At 37.0% G+C, this 15,663-nt stretch overlaps 1 protein-coding gene across 1 annotated transcript; it reads right to left on the bottom strand.

Moving 5' to 3' along the window:
* Nucleotides 1-1,661: 1,661 nt before the first annotated feature.
* LOC149892592 (uncharacterized) lies at nucleotides 1,662-6,047 on the bottom strand. The gene is made up of 4 exons (XM_090079997.1): nucleotides 2,911-6,047; nucleotides 2,589-2,654; nucleotides 2,271-2,327; nucleotides 1,662-2,113 (listed from the first exon to the last, which is right to left on the bottom strand). Exons 1-4 carry the CDS (start codon nucleotides 5,900-5,902, stop codon nucleotides 1,794-1,796), a joined length of 3,435 nt encoding a protein of 1,144 aa, XP_089936123.1. The 5' UTR covers nucleotides 5,903-6,047; the 3' UTR covers nucleotides 1,662-1,793.
* Between the last annotated feature and the right edge of the window lie 9,616 nt (nucleotides 6,048-15,663).

Here is a 15,663-nt window from a genome sequence, read left to right as displayed (position 1 = left end):
CGTAAAATAAAATGTAGATGAAGCTAAAGTTAGGCTGCATGAAATAAACGGGTAACAATATTTTTCTATGTATGTTTACATTGAGTTATATAAAATCCTCTGCGCAAATATAGGTATGTTAGAGAGTAAAAGTGCATAAAAAGCCTCGCTACTTTGTTAAAGGTTGTTTTTGAATAGTTTTTCAAAAAAAGGTTAGCGTAGTTTTCCTCTTTTAACATTAGCTTATGTAGCTTGACATCACAAAGCACAAAACTCAAAAAGACAAAATAAAATATAAGATAAACGTAAAATAAAATACAGATGAAGCTAAAGTTAGGCTGCATAAAATAAACGGGTAACAATATTTTTCTACGTATGTTTACATTGAGTTAAATAAAATCCTCTGCGCAAATATAGGTATGTTAGAGAGTAAAAGTGCATAAAAAGCCCCGCTACTTTGTTAAAGGTAGTTTTTGAATAGTTTTTCAAAAAAAGGTTAGCGTAGTTTTCCTCTTTAAAGTTTAGCTTATGTAGCTTGACATCACAAAACACAAAACTCAAAAAGACAAGATAAAATATAAGATAAACGCAAAACAAAATATAGATGAAACTAAAGTTAGGCTGCATATAAAACCAACAACATAATATTCTACTAGCCTAGTTTTCCTCTTTTAAGTTTAGATTATGTAGCTTGACATCACAAAACGCAAAAAGGCAAGACAAAATACAAGGTAAACGTAAAATAAAGTAGAAGTGAAACAAAAGATAGGTTGCATAAATACAAAAACTGCATTGCCAAAAATAGAATTTGTTGTCTAGAAAGACTTTTTAAAGTTTGTTTCTTTCGTCTATTGACTTAGTGAATCGCGATCTGGTTTTTCTTAGGCGCGCTTGTTTCTTAGTTGTTTTTTTTTGTAAAGAAAGTTTATTCAGACGTTTTTTTTACGCAACTCCTTTAACATTATTTTTAACAAAGTATTCTTTTATACGTGTTTACATTGAAATAAAACCCTTTGCGTAAATAGAGATAAGTTAGAGAGCAAAAGCCTCACTACTTTGCAGAAGAAGAATTGGATGGCAAGATACAACTTTTTAAATTCGTGTGCTTTCTCTTTTAAGGTACTTTTTGAATATTTTTTCAAAGAAAAGTTAGCGTAGTTTTCCTCTTTTAAGTTTAGCTTACGCAGCTTGACATCACAAAACGCAAAAACCAATAAGGCATGATAAAATACAAGATAAACGTAAAATAAAATAGAAGTGAAACAAAAGTTAGACACCATAAAAAAAAAAAAAAACAAAAAAAAAACATAATATACTTCTATGTATGTTTACATTGAACTAAATAAAATCCTTTGTGTAAATATATGAAAAAATAGAGAGTAAGAGTTCATAAAAAAAGCCTCGCTATTTTGCTGAAGAAGAAATGGATGTCTAGATCTTTTAAAATAAGGAACTTTTTGATTTCTTTTTCCGAAAAATGGTTGGAGCAGTTTTCCTTTTTTAAATTTCACTTATGCAGTTTAACATCACAGAAAATATTAATTTGCTTTTTAACAAACTCTTAAAAACATCAGAAATAATTCTAAATGCAACTCTATTAAAAGTGTTAACAGAATAACAAAACGACTTTTTTTTTTTTTTAAAGATAAAAAAAGTTTGAACTATCTTTAAATAAGAAATGTGAGAACAGTTTAACAGAACTTCTTGTTTATTATGTATTTAGCGAAACAGATAAATATATTTGCAAAAGCATAGAGAAAACAAACTACACAAAAGGCCCATCTTTATTGCCAAACTGAACAAACTTTTCTAAACTACATAAATGGTCTCACTATATTGCCATATTGAACAAACTTTTCTAAACTACCCTCTTTTTGAATTTTTAGCTTCATGTTTTTAATTTTGTCTTTAATATGGCTTCGGTAGGAGTACTTTTGCAAGACATGAATGAGCTTGTCACTGCTATGATTTGCCAAGATGCCAAGGTAATCTTTGTACGAGCAACTTGAGCTTACATCTGTAAACACGTCTTGCAAGATGTATGCCAACACCAAAGCTGCACATCGTGGAAAACTTCTGGTGTTGAACCATTCGTTGTGGCCAGGGCAAGCATTCAGCTTTTCAACTATTTCATCTAAAATTTTACAAACTCAAGTCATAACACAAAGAGATTAAATCGAATATTCATTTGGTTCTGAAGCATGACAAGATTAATTTTGTTTTTTTATTTGTTTTTTTTTGTTGACCTTATTGTTTGCACTGATAGCAACAACTGGTTTTTGAAAGATTACCTAATTGGCATTGGCTAACTTCTGCTTTGTTTTCCTTTGTTCTTGGCTGAGTTGATCCTGAAATAAAATAAAACCATGTTCATTTTTCTAATTCATAAAAAAACCATCAACAGTTTCTAAGTGTTAGAGATAATAACAAGCTGTGCATGATTTCTAACGGTGAAGTTTCTAACTTCATCATTAGAAATCGGGTAGACACAACTTTCTAAAAGTGCACTTAGCAATGATGGCAAGTTTTTATTAACAGTTAACCATCTGAAATTGTGCAAGAAGAGGTTTGTGTTTATATATGTTTGTATAAATTAGGTTTTACATTACCGATGTGTTCTTGAGTAAAAGATGGCATTTCCAACTTGATTTTTTTTCTTCTTGGATCTTTTACTTCTAAAACATAATCAGTTTTAGTATCATTCACTTGTGTAAACATTTAAGCAATCACAGAATTAGTCCTGCAACAAATACATACACACTTCTGTGTTGTTTTTTTTGTTTTTTTTTTGTTTTTTTTATTGTTTTTCTTTTTTTTTTTTTTTTTTACAGCTTTAACAATAACAATAGGGCAAGGAGTTAATTTGGGCATTTTTATTTTTTGAAAGCGTGTTGAGATTTGCATAAAAATCAAAAATCAAAAAGAATTTACCTCTGGATGTACAAGCAAGACTTTGGCTAAATAGACTACCAACAGATTGAACAGCACCAGGTGAGGGCTGTTTTTCAAGAACAGTACCAGCCTGTTGGACTGGAACAGCTGAAAGAAACAAACTGGGTTTGGCCATCGTTTGCTGACGAGCAACAAGATTAGGAGCCAGAGGAACAGAAAAGACCTCTTTTGAAGGATTAAAAACAACTTGCAGAGAAGGAGCAACATGAACAGGTTTGGCAACCACTTGCTTATGAGCAGGTTCAAGAAGAGCAGGTTCAAGAAGAGCAGGTTCAAGAAGAGCAGCTTCAGGAGGAGCATGGAAAACACGTGTGACAGCCATAAGATTATCTTGCTGTGAAGCAACATTAGACACTGTTTCCAGCAGAACAGAAAAAACCTCTTTTGAAGGACTGAAAGCAACTTGTTCAGCAGGAGCAGCAGAAACAGGTTTGGCAACCACTTGCTCACTAAAGTAAACTGGAGAAAGTTGTGCATGGTGTTCAATAAAATCCGGTTCATCAGGAAATAATGTTAATGCAAGAGGAGAACAAGCTGTGCCAACAGGAACAGCTAGAGTCTGATCTACATCCATACAAACAGCTTGTTCATTAGGAACTAGTTGTGCAAGAGCAGAGGATAGTTCAAGAACTGGACCAGCGATTGTTTGTTCAGAAGGAACAGACGAAACAGGAGTTGAGCTAGGTTCACACAAGAAATCTACAACATGTTCGTTGCTGTCCTCTAAAGGAGCATTGTTTTCTACAGCTGGAGAAAATGGAACCACTGTGGTACAACCGAAAGTAGCAGCACATTCTTCAGAGTCAGAACCGGAGTCTGAATCTTCCTCAAAAATGTCCTCAACATCATGAAAACCGTACTCCTCTGCATTAGTTCGGAGCCAGTCCATCACATCCTTCTCCTCCTTTGGTGGTCTCTCAGACTTTTCAACAGTCAAAGACTCTATGACTCCGAAGGACTGTCCGATGCCCAGGGCAAAGCGCAACTCCTCTGCAGCGTTCCACTGGGACACATAAAAGCTATCCATTGTGTGTCTGCTGTGCTTCATGTAGAGTGTAGCAAACCGCTCGCGATCTTCTTTGCTGTTGTTGGCAAAGTAAGTGGCTATCGAACCGCGAATGCAAGTGGGAGTAAGACGCTTCATGGGAATGTTTACTTGGCTTTTTCTGAAGCAGGACGTCAGGCTAGAGGTGATAGCAGAGGAACCCATCTGGTAAACAGGCACTCTAGTTGCACCTAGTGTCACACCTTCGTCTTTGTTGGCTCTCACCGAAGGAAAAAGGGGCCTGTAGCAGTCGCTCAACTCCAAAACAGTCTTGGTGTCTGCAGCCATGTAGTGAGAGTCGTTGACAAGAAGGTCTCTGTATCTCAGCAAATAAATATCGATCAACACTTTCAAGTCGTTCGGCACTAGAATGTTTTTGGCTCCGTACTTGTATGCTGTTTTGTAGCGCTCTTGCACAATGCAATATCCACACTCACTCTTCTCAGCAGCCATGTAGTCTCTAATGTTTAAAAGAGCAATGTTAGATTTTCTTAAACTGTTAATTACAGTGACAGAGAGCAGAAGATGGTTTCGTAGAGACACAGCATTGTCTCTAGTCGGTGTAAGAGACGGCTTTCTAATCGATTCCACTAACTGTCTTACGTATGCAGACTTGCCATATTCGGTCAGCAAACTGACATTGATGATGTTGATGCTTTTTCTTCTTTTCACAAGGCTCCTCCTCAAAGAACGAAAGGGCCTCAGCACTTTTCGCAACTCATCCACCTTGCAGCGCAAACGTCGGATGGCCTCATGAGAAAGTCCGAAATAGACGTTTCTGGCTTCACTGAAACGAAACAGGAGACAAAGGGAGACGAGGCGGTTGTACAACGTGTGACAAGACATGGCTTTTGTTTGGTCAAGTTCACTCAGCTTGGAATTGAGCTGAATTTTCTTAAAGTGCAAGGAGAAGTATCTATCCTCCAAAACATTGGAATTGGTGAGGGCGTTTGGGTGCAGCGTCAACGTGCTGTCACAACAAGTCAATATTTCCACAACTGCATTTTTGTAGATTTTTGCTTGTGACCAAGTGTTGTTGTTGGCTACCACAAGCCACTTTTCAAAGTCTCTGAAGAGCTCATCTGCTGACTGGTAATAAAAGTGAAAAGCATCTTTGTCCAGCTGAAACAAGAGTCTCTTTTCTTCGGTCAAGACATAGGAGCTGGAAACCAAGTGCTCTAAGGAATCGAAATCAGAGTCAAGGACGGATTCGGTGTTCAGCTCTTTGTTTTCTACAGAGGTGCATTGGTTTGCAGAAGGAGCCTCGGACGAACCAGCAACTGGTGAGGGCAAGCTTAAAAGAGGATCAGAGGAAAGAACCGGAGAAGAAAAAGAGGAGGAAGGCCCAGGAGCAGAGGATGCAGAGCCTGATGCAGACGCTTGTTCAGCTACTGGCTTAATACCAAAGAAGGCAGGTCGAATAAATTGAGGGACATAGAGCTTCTCGTTGTCGTATCGCTTTGCCTCTGCAATCTTTTGTTTGATCATCTTGGAATCGTAGAAATGAGTCTCTTTCAAGTGTATGTCCAGTCGGTCGTAATACTTCCAACATTGCAAACAGGGGTAAGGTTTTGGACAGCCGGACTTGCGTTCGAGACGAGCATGCTGAAACTTCCTGACCATTGCAGAGTAAAAGATGGAAGCTTCATCCAAAGTCCAAGAATGATCTTTTTTAGTCAAGTGTCTTTTAATGCTTGTGGACGAATGTTTGCACAAAGGCATCGGACAGCTAACAGCGTACCTCTTCTTGGTACCATAGAAAGGTACAACCCTGTTTACGGAGCCACACGCTGCAACTAATGCGGCCCTGACTTTGTTTTTGAGCTTTAAGTCTCTCTGTTCTTGTGACTGCTTTCTTTTCTTTTTTTTTGCTTTAGAGTTTGGAGAAGAAGCAACAACAGAGTTGTTTTCTTGTGAAGAAGACATGTTCAGGTGTTTGTTTGCAACGGTTTAAGCTAAAAAAAAAAGAAAACAGTTAGTGAGAGTTTTTTTTCTTCTGCCTGTATCCAATCCTGGAATGTTGCGTGGATTGATGAGAAACACAACTACAGCGAAGAGCTGTGTTTTTTCGAGTCCTCTGCAAAAGAGCAAGAAGAAAGTAAAGAGAGCAACAAGAAGAAACAAAGCTTGCACTAGCAAAAGAAGAAGAACGAGAGCAACTAGCATTACATGCATGGTGGCAACAGTGATTGCTATTATGAGAAGGAGAATGAGAAAAAAAAAAGAAACAAATAAATAAAGAGATGGAGTTTGAGAGGATCTCGCAACCATATGACTCAAAGAAAGAAACTGTGTTGAAAAAAGGCAAGAGAGGGCAAATAGAACTTGCTAACAAGGACAAATGACAGACATAACTACAACAGTAACAACTCTCATTGCAAGCATAATAACAACAACAGCATCAGCATCACTGACTCAGAGAGTGTTGAAAAAACAAAACAGATTAAAAAAAACAAGCAAAGTGGCTGAACAGTAACAACAACCATTGCATGTATAACAACAGCAACAGCATCACTTAATCAGAGGGTATTGATAAAAAAAACAAACAAAACAAAAACAAAAAAGAAAAAAAAACAAAACAAATAAAAAAACAAAACAAGCAAACTGGGTGAACAGTAACAACTCTCATTGCAAGCATAATAACAACAACAACATCACTGACTCAGAGAGTGTTAACAAAATAAAATAGATTATAAACAAGCAAAGTGGGTGAACAGTAACAACTCTCATTGCAAGCATAAAAACCAACTACAGCAACAGCAGCATCAGCAACAGCATCACTGACTCAGAGGATATTGATAAAAAAAAAACAACTAACAAACACACAAACAAAAACGAATAAAAGCAAAGTTGCTGAACAGTAACAACTATCATTGCAAGTAAAACAACAACAACAGCATCAGCAACATCATCACCGAATCAGAGAGTGGTGATAAAATAAGATAGATTAAAAAACAACCAAAGCGGCTGAACAGTAACAACTCTAATTACAAGTAAAATAACAAAAGCAGCATCACTGACTCACAAGGTTTTGATAAAACAAAAAACAAAAAACAAACAAAGCAAGCCAAGTCGGTGAGCATTAACAAACACTCATTGCAACTATAATAACAACAACAGCAACAGCATCACTGACTCAATGGGTGTTAATAAACAAAAACAAAAACACAAACAAAGCAAGCAAAGTGGGTGAACATTAATAAGACTCATTGCAACTATAACAACGACAACAGCAACACTATCACTGACTCAGAGGGTGTTGATGAAAAAAAAGCTAACAAAAACACAAACAAAGCAAGCAAAGTGGGTGAACATTAATAAGACTCATTGCAACTATAACAACGACAACAGCAACACTATCACTGACTCAGAGGGTGTTGATGAAAAAAAAGCTAACAAAAACACAAACAAAACAAGCAAAGTGGGTGAATATTATTAAGACTCATTGCAACTATAACAAAAACAACAGCAACACTATCACTGACTAGGAGGGTGTTGATGAAAAAAAAACAAACAAAAACACAAACAAAACAAGCAAAGTGGGTGAACATTAATAAGACTCATTGCAACTATAACAACGACAACAGCAACACTATCACTGACTCAGAGGGTGTTGATGAAAAAAAAGCTAACAAAAACACAAACAAAACAAGCAAAGTGGGTGAATATTATTAAGACTCATTGCAACTATAACAAAAACAACAGCAACACTATCACTGACTAGGAGGGTGTTGATGAAAAAAAAACAAACAAAAACACAAACAAAACAAGCAAAGTGGGTGAACATTAATAAGACTCATTGCAACTATAACAACGACAACAGAAACAGCATCACTGACTCAAAGGGTATTGATAAACAAAAACAAAAACACAAACAAAACAAGCAAAGTGGGTGAACATTAACAAACACTCATTGCAGCTATAACAAAAACAACAGCAACAGCATCACTGGCTCAAAGGGTGTTGGTAAAATAAAAAAATTAATAAAAACAAAACAAGCAAAGTGGGTGAACATTAACAACACTCATTGCAGCTATAACAAAAACAACAGCAACAGCATCACTGGCTCAAAGGGTGTTGGTAAAATAAAAAAATTAATAAAAACAAAACAAGCAAAGTGGGTGAACATTAACAAACACTCATTGCAGCTATAACAAAAACAACAGCAACAGCATCACTGGCTCAAAGGGTGTTGGTAAAATAAAAAAATAAATAAAAACAAAACAAGCAAAGTGGGTGAACATTAACAAACACTCATTGCAGCTATAACAAAAACAACAGCAACAGCATCACTGGCTCAAAGGGTGTTGGTAAAATAAAAAAATTAATAAAAACAAAACAAGCAAAGTGGGTGAACATTAACAACACTCATTGCAGCTATAACAAAAACAACAGCAACAGCATCACTGGCTCAAAGGGTGTTGGTAAAATAAATAAATTAAAAAAAACAAAACAAGCAAAGTGGGTGAACATTAACAACACTCATTGCAGCTATAACAAAAACAACAGCAACAGCATCACTGGCTCAAAGGGTGTTGATAAAATAAAGAAATAAAAACAAAACAAGCAAAGTGTGTGAACATTAACAAACACTCATTGCAGCTCTAACAAAAACAACAGCAACACCATCACTGACTCAGAGAGTGTTGATAAAATAAAATAGATTATAAACAAGCAAAGTGGGTGAACATTAACAAACACTCATTGCAAGCATAAAAACTTACTCAGAGAGTGTTTATAAATAAAACAAAAAACAAAAAACAAAAATACAAGCCAAGTGGGTGATTACTAACAGCGCAAACAGCAGCAACAACAGTGTCTTTAGAAACAACAAACAAGTACAACAGCAACAACTGCTTTTACAGAGTATAACAATAACAACAACATGGCACTAACAACAACAAAAGGGTTGGAATAAAAACCTATAGGCAAAAGGAGAGCTGCATTCAGACAAGATCGATTACAAAGAAGCTCTTCTTTTGGACAGAGGAGAAACTGCTTTTGAGGGACAGAGGGACTTTTGTTGTTGTTGTTGTGCAGAAACCAACAAACTTTTATTGAACCGAATATAACCGAACATAACCGAAAGTCTTGTTTGCTTCTGTTTTGTGCCATCAAGAAGGGAAAACAAAACATCACGAAACAAACGAAGCAAACGAAACAAACAAACAAACGAACGAAACAAACAAAAAAACGATTAAATAAATAAACAAACAAACGAAACAAACAAACAAACAAACAAAAACAAATAGGAAAAACAGAAAACGCTGTACCGAAACCTCGCCATTTTTATCCTTCCTCGAGCTTTCTTTGGGCGCCAAAGACCGAGAAAGTTGAGCAAACGTGACGTTGAGGGGGGGGGGGGGTACTTAAGGCCAGCAGACCGACCAATGGCAAGCTTAGGAGAGACCCACGTGAATGTTACTTTTTCTTTCTATGTACGCTGAATCCGCTCAAAGTCTGGAATTTCCAGCATTCACGTGTCATCACTCCAGCCACCAGATTGGCCCACACTTTGCACACTTTCAAGACTAGAACTTCACTTAATCACAAATTGAGCCAAAAAAAAACTAAGTCTCGCATGGCGACAACTTTTCCAAAAGCAAACAAAGGCAAACGAAGGCAAACGAAGAAAAAACAAAAACAAGTAAACAAAAACAAAACCGAAAAGGGAGAGAGAGAGTGAGTCGACTCATTTCTTTCGACTGCCTTAAACGAGAAGTCTAAAACGTTTAAAAGTTGAAAACTAAGTTTTTTAAATGAGCTGCACCGAAAAAACTTTACGACAGTTTAGCTGGTTAAAAACGCAGAGGAAAATATTTTATAAAATTTAAGCGTTCTAAAGATGTCCATTTTTGTTTTTGGCTTTTTTTTATTTTGGTTTGTTTCTGGCTTGTTTCTTTTTTTAAATTCTAGCGATCGAGCATATTTGAACGGTTTCATCAACCTGTTGGCGCACGTGCTCGAGAGCTAGAACTTTGATTGCTTTTGTTGTTGAGAATTGAGAATGTCCGAGCAGGTTTTTTTATCGATTTCATCGCTTGTGGCGAGGCAAAAATCAAAACGCTTTTTGGACGAAAGAAAAGAGATTTAAAGGAAAAAAGAGAAGAAAAAAAAAAAACAAAAAAATAGGTTATGTGTCATAAACATTTATTTTCTCACGCGATGACGTCTAGTTTTGTTACAGTAATTAAAATATGGTATCAAGTTTGTAATTTCTATCTTATTTTTAGTTACGGATAATTGCCAATTATGTCACGTTTAGTATACACAACGCTGTTTTCTTAATAGCAATATGATACAAACAAGTTATAAAAAAAAAAGCGTTCGCTCGATCTTCCTTAGTCAGTTGAACAAAAAGAAATTTTCACAACATATGATTGATTTGGTTGTCCTAGCAAGCTGTTTTAGCAAACGACTAGAGGTTGCAACTGTTGTTCATTGAAAACGAAAAATCTAGCGTCAGCAACAAATTTTTGAATACATAATGTACACAAAAGTGGCACTAACAAATGAAAATGTAAAAAAAAATGTTTACCTTGATGCCAGACTCGCAGAGATGTTGTCGCTCGTTGCTATCGACTGCGAACAGCTTTGTTGTTTTTCGAAGTGCCTCTTCATTCTACTTATAGCCGAAGTTTTGGCTTCGAAAAAAAATACACGAACGTCGTTAAGCTCAACGAGCTGCTTTAATTGTTGTTCGTGCGAAAACGAAATGCTTAAAACGGATAAAAGTGTTGGCGTAATTACACTTTTCGACCGCGATGCAGTTTGTCAACTCTAGCGTACTTTTTTGGCTCGTGGAGCAAAAGCCTCATGATAATAGCAAAGGCTTAAAATGTCCTAACATGTCAGCAAAGGCTTAATATGCTTAATAAACTGTGGTTAAGCTTTTGCGGTGCAGTTCATTTACAACTTAATTTGCAATTTGCTGGCACAAGCAAACGTTTATGACTTCTCGTCTAAGGCAGTTGAGCGAAATCAGTCGACTCACGTTTTTGTTTTTGTTTTTGTTTTTGTTTGTGTTTTTGTTTTTGTTTGTGTTTTTGTTTTTGTTTGTGTTTTTGTTTTTGTTTGTGTTTTTGTTTTTGTTTGTGTTTTTGTTTTTGTTTGTGTTTTTGTTTTTGTTTGTGTTTTTGTTTGTTCGTCTTCGTTTAAAATATAAAGAATTCGAAAGGAAGGTTGTTGCTTTGTTTGCTTATTGAAAGTTGTCGCCAGTTGTGAGGCTTAGTTTTGTATTTGTTTACTTTTTAAAATATCGAGGAAAATATTTTAGGACATCGCATTCTAAAGGTGCCTTTTTAATAAAACATCTAACGATTTAGCTTTTAACGTTATGCTCAAAAGAATGCCCGTTTCGGTTTCTTTTTTCTTTTTTTTCTTTTTTTTCCTTTGTTTCAATTGGGCAGAGTGCTCATTTGAGCAGCCCACCCATGATCCAAAATTATGAACTCTGTACAAGATACGTTTCATGGACTGTAGAAATTTCAGGAAACCAACACAGTGACTAGTTCGTAGTGTGTGTTAGTTCCACCTTTATTCACGGTAGAGCGGACCTGTTCGAGTACTCGAACATTGGGTCACGTCTGAAACGTGAGAATGCTAGAGTGCGTTTTACTAACAATTTTATCGCTTGTGGCCAGGAAAGCAAAACTTTCCGTTTTTGTCTTTTGCATCCTAAAGGAGCCTTTTTAATAAAACCTCTAACGATTTAGCTTTTAACGTTATGCTCAAAAGAATGCCCGTTTCGGTTTCATTTTTTTTTTTTTTTCTGTTTGTTTTGGTTTTTGTTTTTTTTTTTCAATTCGGCATTCTAAGGGTGCCTTTGTAACAAGATCTAACGATTAAGCGTTTAATGTTGTGCTCAAAAAAAAAAAAAAAGTGCCTTTTATATCTCTCAATGGTCTCCAACGATAAAACTGCCGACCAATCGCAACGATTAAACAGCCGACCAATGGCAGCTCAATAGTCTCCAAACATGAAACTGCCGACCAATGGCAGCTCAGTGGTTTGAGAAGTGAGATCATTCGACTTCGTTTTATTATCTCCAGTTTGAACTAGTGCTTGGCTTTCATAAAAATTGTCAAATTTTTCCAAACAAATCTTATACGAAACGCTACTTTGATGTCAAACCTTCGTTACTCCCTATTCCCTTCTAGCGGAGGGCCGGCTAAAAGCTAGAAAAAAAGAGAGAAGGAAACTTTTTTTTTTTTATTAAGAGGGGTGGGGGGGGGGGGGGGGAAAGAGTAAGAAAATTACGGGGTTAGGATTGGAGGGGGATGGTTTTACGGTTTGGAAGCCTGGGGACAATGAAAAATTGCGTTCGTATAGTGTTAAGGTTAAAGGGTTAGGGTTAGGGTTAGGGTTAGGGTTAGGGTTAGGGTTAGGGTTAGGGTTAGGGTTAGGGTTAGGGTTAGGGTTAGGGTTAGGGTTAGGGTTAGGGTTAGGGTTAGGGTTAGGGTTAGGGTTAGGGTTAGGGTTAGGGTTAGGGAGAAAGTTAGCTTTATTTGTCGTGCAGATTGTCCGCTTTGACGTAAAATGCGACAAATTTGCTGAACGCTCTGTTTGCGCCGCCCAAGAGTCATTCTGTTTCTGCGTTGCTAGCGTCTGTCGGCTAAATACAACTGTAGACTCCGCGCAAGCTTTTTCACCGCAAAAGTTGTACAGAGCCACACCGAAGGCTAAAATCGACTTTAAGGTCGAAGGTTAAAATCGACCCTAGAGCTTTGAAAACGACGTCACGAAATTTTCAAGTACATCATCGAAGAAAATTACGGCGGCCAGATGCGACTCTTAGTACTAACTCTTCTAATCTTAGTACGTTAAGCATTCCAGTCGAGAGATCAGACGTTTTTTCGTCACCTAAGAGACCGGCCGATCCGTTTGCGACGCTGCGGAAAGAAAGAAGATGGCAAACCACAGGGTTGTTACCGTAACAAACCTCCGTGAGTACCTCCATCTCGAATGGCTTTTGGGGAAACGTTCGTTTTAAACTCAAAGGGATGGTTGTTAAAGCTCACAAAAGCCTGGTTAACGATTTTCTAACGGCAGAGACCGTGTTTACAATGGATGCAGGCCGTTTGCCCGAGCCCAAAGCGCAAGACCTTTCGGAGAACTCCTCTAGGTCGATGCAACGAAACTACTAGACGCGTGCACCTAGCGGCACGTTACAACCGAAGGACGCCCCTCGTGGACACTAAACTCCTGCTTGATATCCTCGTCCCCAGGTTTCCAAACCGTAACCCCAACCCCCTCTAATCCTAACCCCCTTACCCTCTAACTCTCCCCCCTCAAAAAAACAAAAAACATAAAAAAGCAAACAAAACGAAAAAAAACTTGCTTCCCTCCTCCCTTTTAGCTCTAGGATGCAATACCTTTTTGCCGCCCTCCGCTAGAAGGGAGTAGGGAGTAACGAAAGCTTGACATCAAAGTAGCGTTTCGTATGAGATTTGTTTGCCAAAATTTGAGCGTTTTTAAAAAAGCCAAGACTTCGTCAGAGGGGTTTCTTCTTTTCTCCTAAAGCTATCGATCGATTAAAAAGCTCAAAGCAAAGAAATTCAAAACAAAATACAAAAACGGGAAGTTTTAGTTTCTGCACCACAAGCCAAGCACTAGTTCAAACTGGAGATAATAAAAGGAAATCGAATGATCTCACTTCTCAAACCACTGAGCTGCCATTGGTTGGCTGTTTAATCGTTGCGATTGGTCGGCAGTTTTATCGTTGGAGACCATTGAGAGATATAAAAAGAATTTTTTTTTTGAGCACAACATTAAACGTTAAATCGTTAGATGTTGTTATAAAGGCACCATTAGAATGCGATGTCCTCAAATATTTTCCTCGATATTTTAATAAGTAAAAAAAAACAAAACAAAGTCTTGCAACTGGCGAAAACTTTCAATAAGCAAACAAAGCAACAACTTTCCTTTCGAGTTTTTTACATTTTAAACAAAAGACAAACAAAGAAAAAAAACAAACAAAAACAAAAACAAAAAAACAAAACAGAAAAGGGAGAATGAGTGAGTCGACTGATTTCGCTCAACTGTCTTAAACGAGAAGTCATAAACGTTTGCTTGTGCCAGCAAGTTGCAAATTAAGTTGTAAATGAACTGCACCGCAAAAACTTAACCACAGTTTATTAAGCATATTAAGCCTTTGCTGACATGTTAAGACATTTTAAGCCTTTGCTATTATCATGAGGCTTTTGCTCCACGAGCCAAAAAAATACGCTAGAGTTGACAAACTGCATCGCGGTCGAAAAGTGTAATTACGCCAACACTTTAATCCGTTTTAAGCATTTCGTTTTCGCACGAAAAACAATTAAAGCAGCTCGTTGAGCTTAACGACGTTCGTATTTTTTTTCAAAGCCAAAACTTCGGCTATAAGTAGAGTAAAGAGGCACTTCGAAAAACAACAAAGCTGTTCGCAGTCGATAGCAACGAGCGACAACATCTCTGCGAGTCTGGCATCAAGGTAAACAGTTTTTTTACATTTCCATTTGTTAGTGCCACTTTTGTGTACATTATGTATTCAAAAATTTCTTGCGGACGCTAGATTTTTCGTTTTCAATGAACAACAGTTGCAACCTCTAGCCGTTTGCTAAAACAGCTTGCTAGGACAACCAAATCAATCATATGTTGTGAAAATTTCTTTTTGTTCAACTGACTAAGGAAGATCGAGCGAACGCTTTTTTTTTATATAACTTGTTTGTATCATATTGCTATTAAGAAAACAGCGTTGTGTATACTAAACGTGACATAATTGGCAATTATCCGTAACTAAAAATAAGATAGAAATTACAAACTTGATACCATATTTTAATTACTGTAACAAAACTAGACGTCATCGCGTGAGAAAATAAATGTTTATGACACATAACCTATTTTTTTGTTTTTTTTTTTCTTCTCTTTTTTCCTTTTAATCTCTTTTCTTTCGTCCAAAAAGCGTTTTGATTTTTGCCTCGCCACAAGCGATGAAATCGATAAAAAAACCTGCTCGGACATTCTCCATTCTCAACAACAAAAGCAATCGAAGTTCTAGCTCTCGAGCACGTGCGCCAACAGGTTGATGAAACCGTTCAAATATGCTCGATCGCTAGAATTTAAAAAAAAGAAACAAGCCAGAAACAAACCAAAATAAAAAAAACAAAAACAAAAATGAACATCTTTAGAACGCTTAAATTTTATAAAATATTTTCCTCTGCGTTTTTAACCAGCTAAACTGTCGTAAAGTTTTTTCGGTGCAGTTCATTTAAAAAACTTAGTTTTCAACTTTTAAACGTTTTAGACTTCTCGTTTAAGGCAGTCGAAAGAAATGAGTCGACTCACTCTCTCTCTCTCTCTCTCCCTTTTCGGTTTTGTTTTTGTTTACTTGTTTTTGTTTTTTCTTCGTTTGCCTTCGTTTGCCTTTGTTTGCTTTTGGAAAAGTTGTCGCCATGCGAGACTTAGTTTTTTTTTGGCTCAATTTGTGATTAAGTGAAGTTCTAGTCTTGAAAGTGTGCAAAGTGTGGGCCAATCTGGTGGCTGGAGTGATGACACGTGAATGCTGGAAATTCCAGACTTTGAGCGGATTCAGCGTACATAGAAAGAAAATGTAACATTCACGTGGGTCTCTCCTAAGCTTGCCATTGGTCGGTCTGCTGGCCTTAAGTACCCCCCCCCCTCAACGTCACGTTTGCTCAACTTTCTCG

The sequence above is a fragment of the Hydra viridissima genome, unplaced genomic scaffold, assembly GCF_058129835.1.
Source record: "Hydra viridissima isolate aposymbiotic clone 2 unplaced genomic scaffold, HvirCarnegie_v1 scaffold_2, whole genome shotgun sequence".
NCBI lineage: Eukaryota > Metazoa > Cnidaria > Hydrozoa > Anthoathecata > Hydridae > Hydra > Hydra viridissima.
The sequence above is the reverse complement of the archived record's forward strand: the minus strand, read 5'-3'. Positions and strand labels throughout refer to the sequence as shown.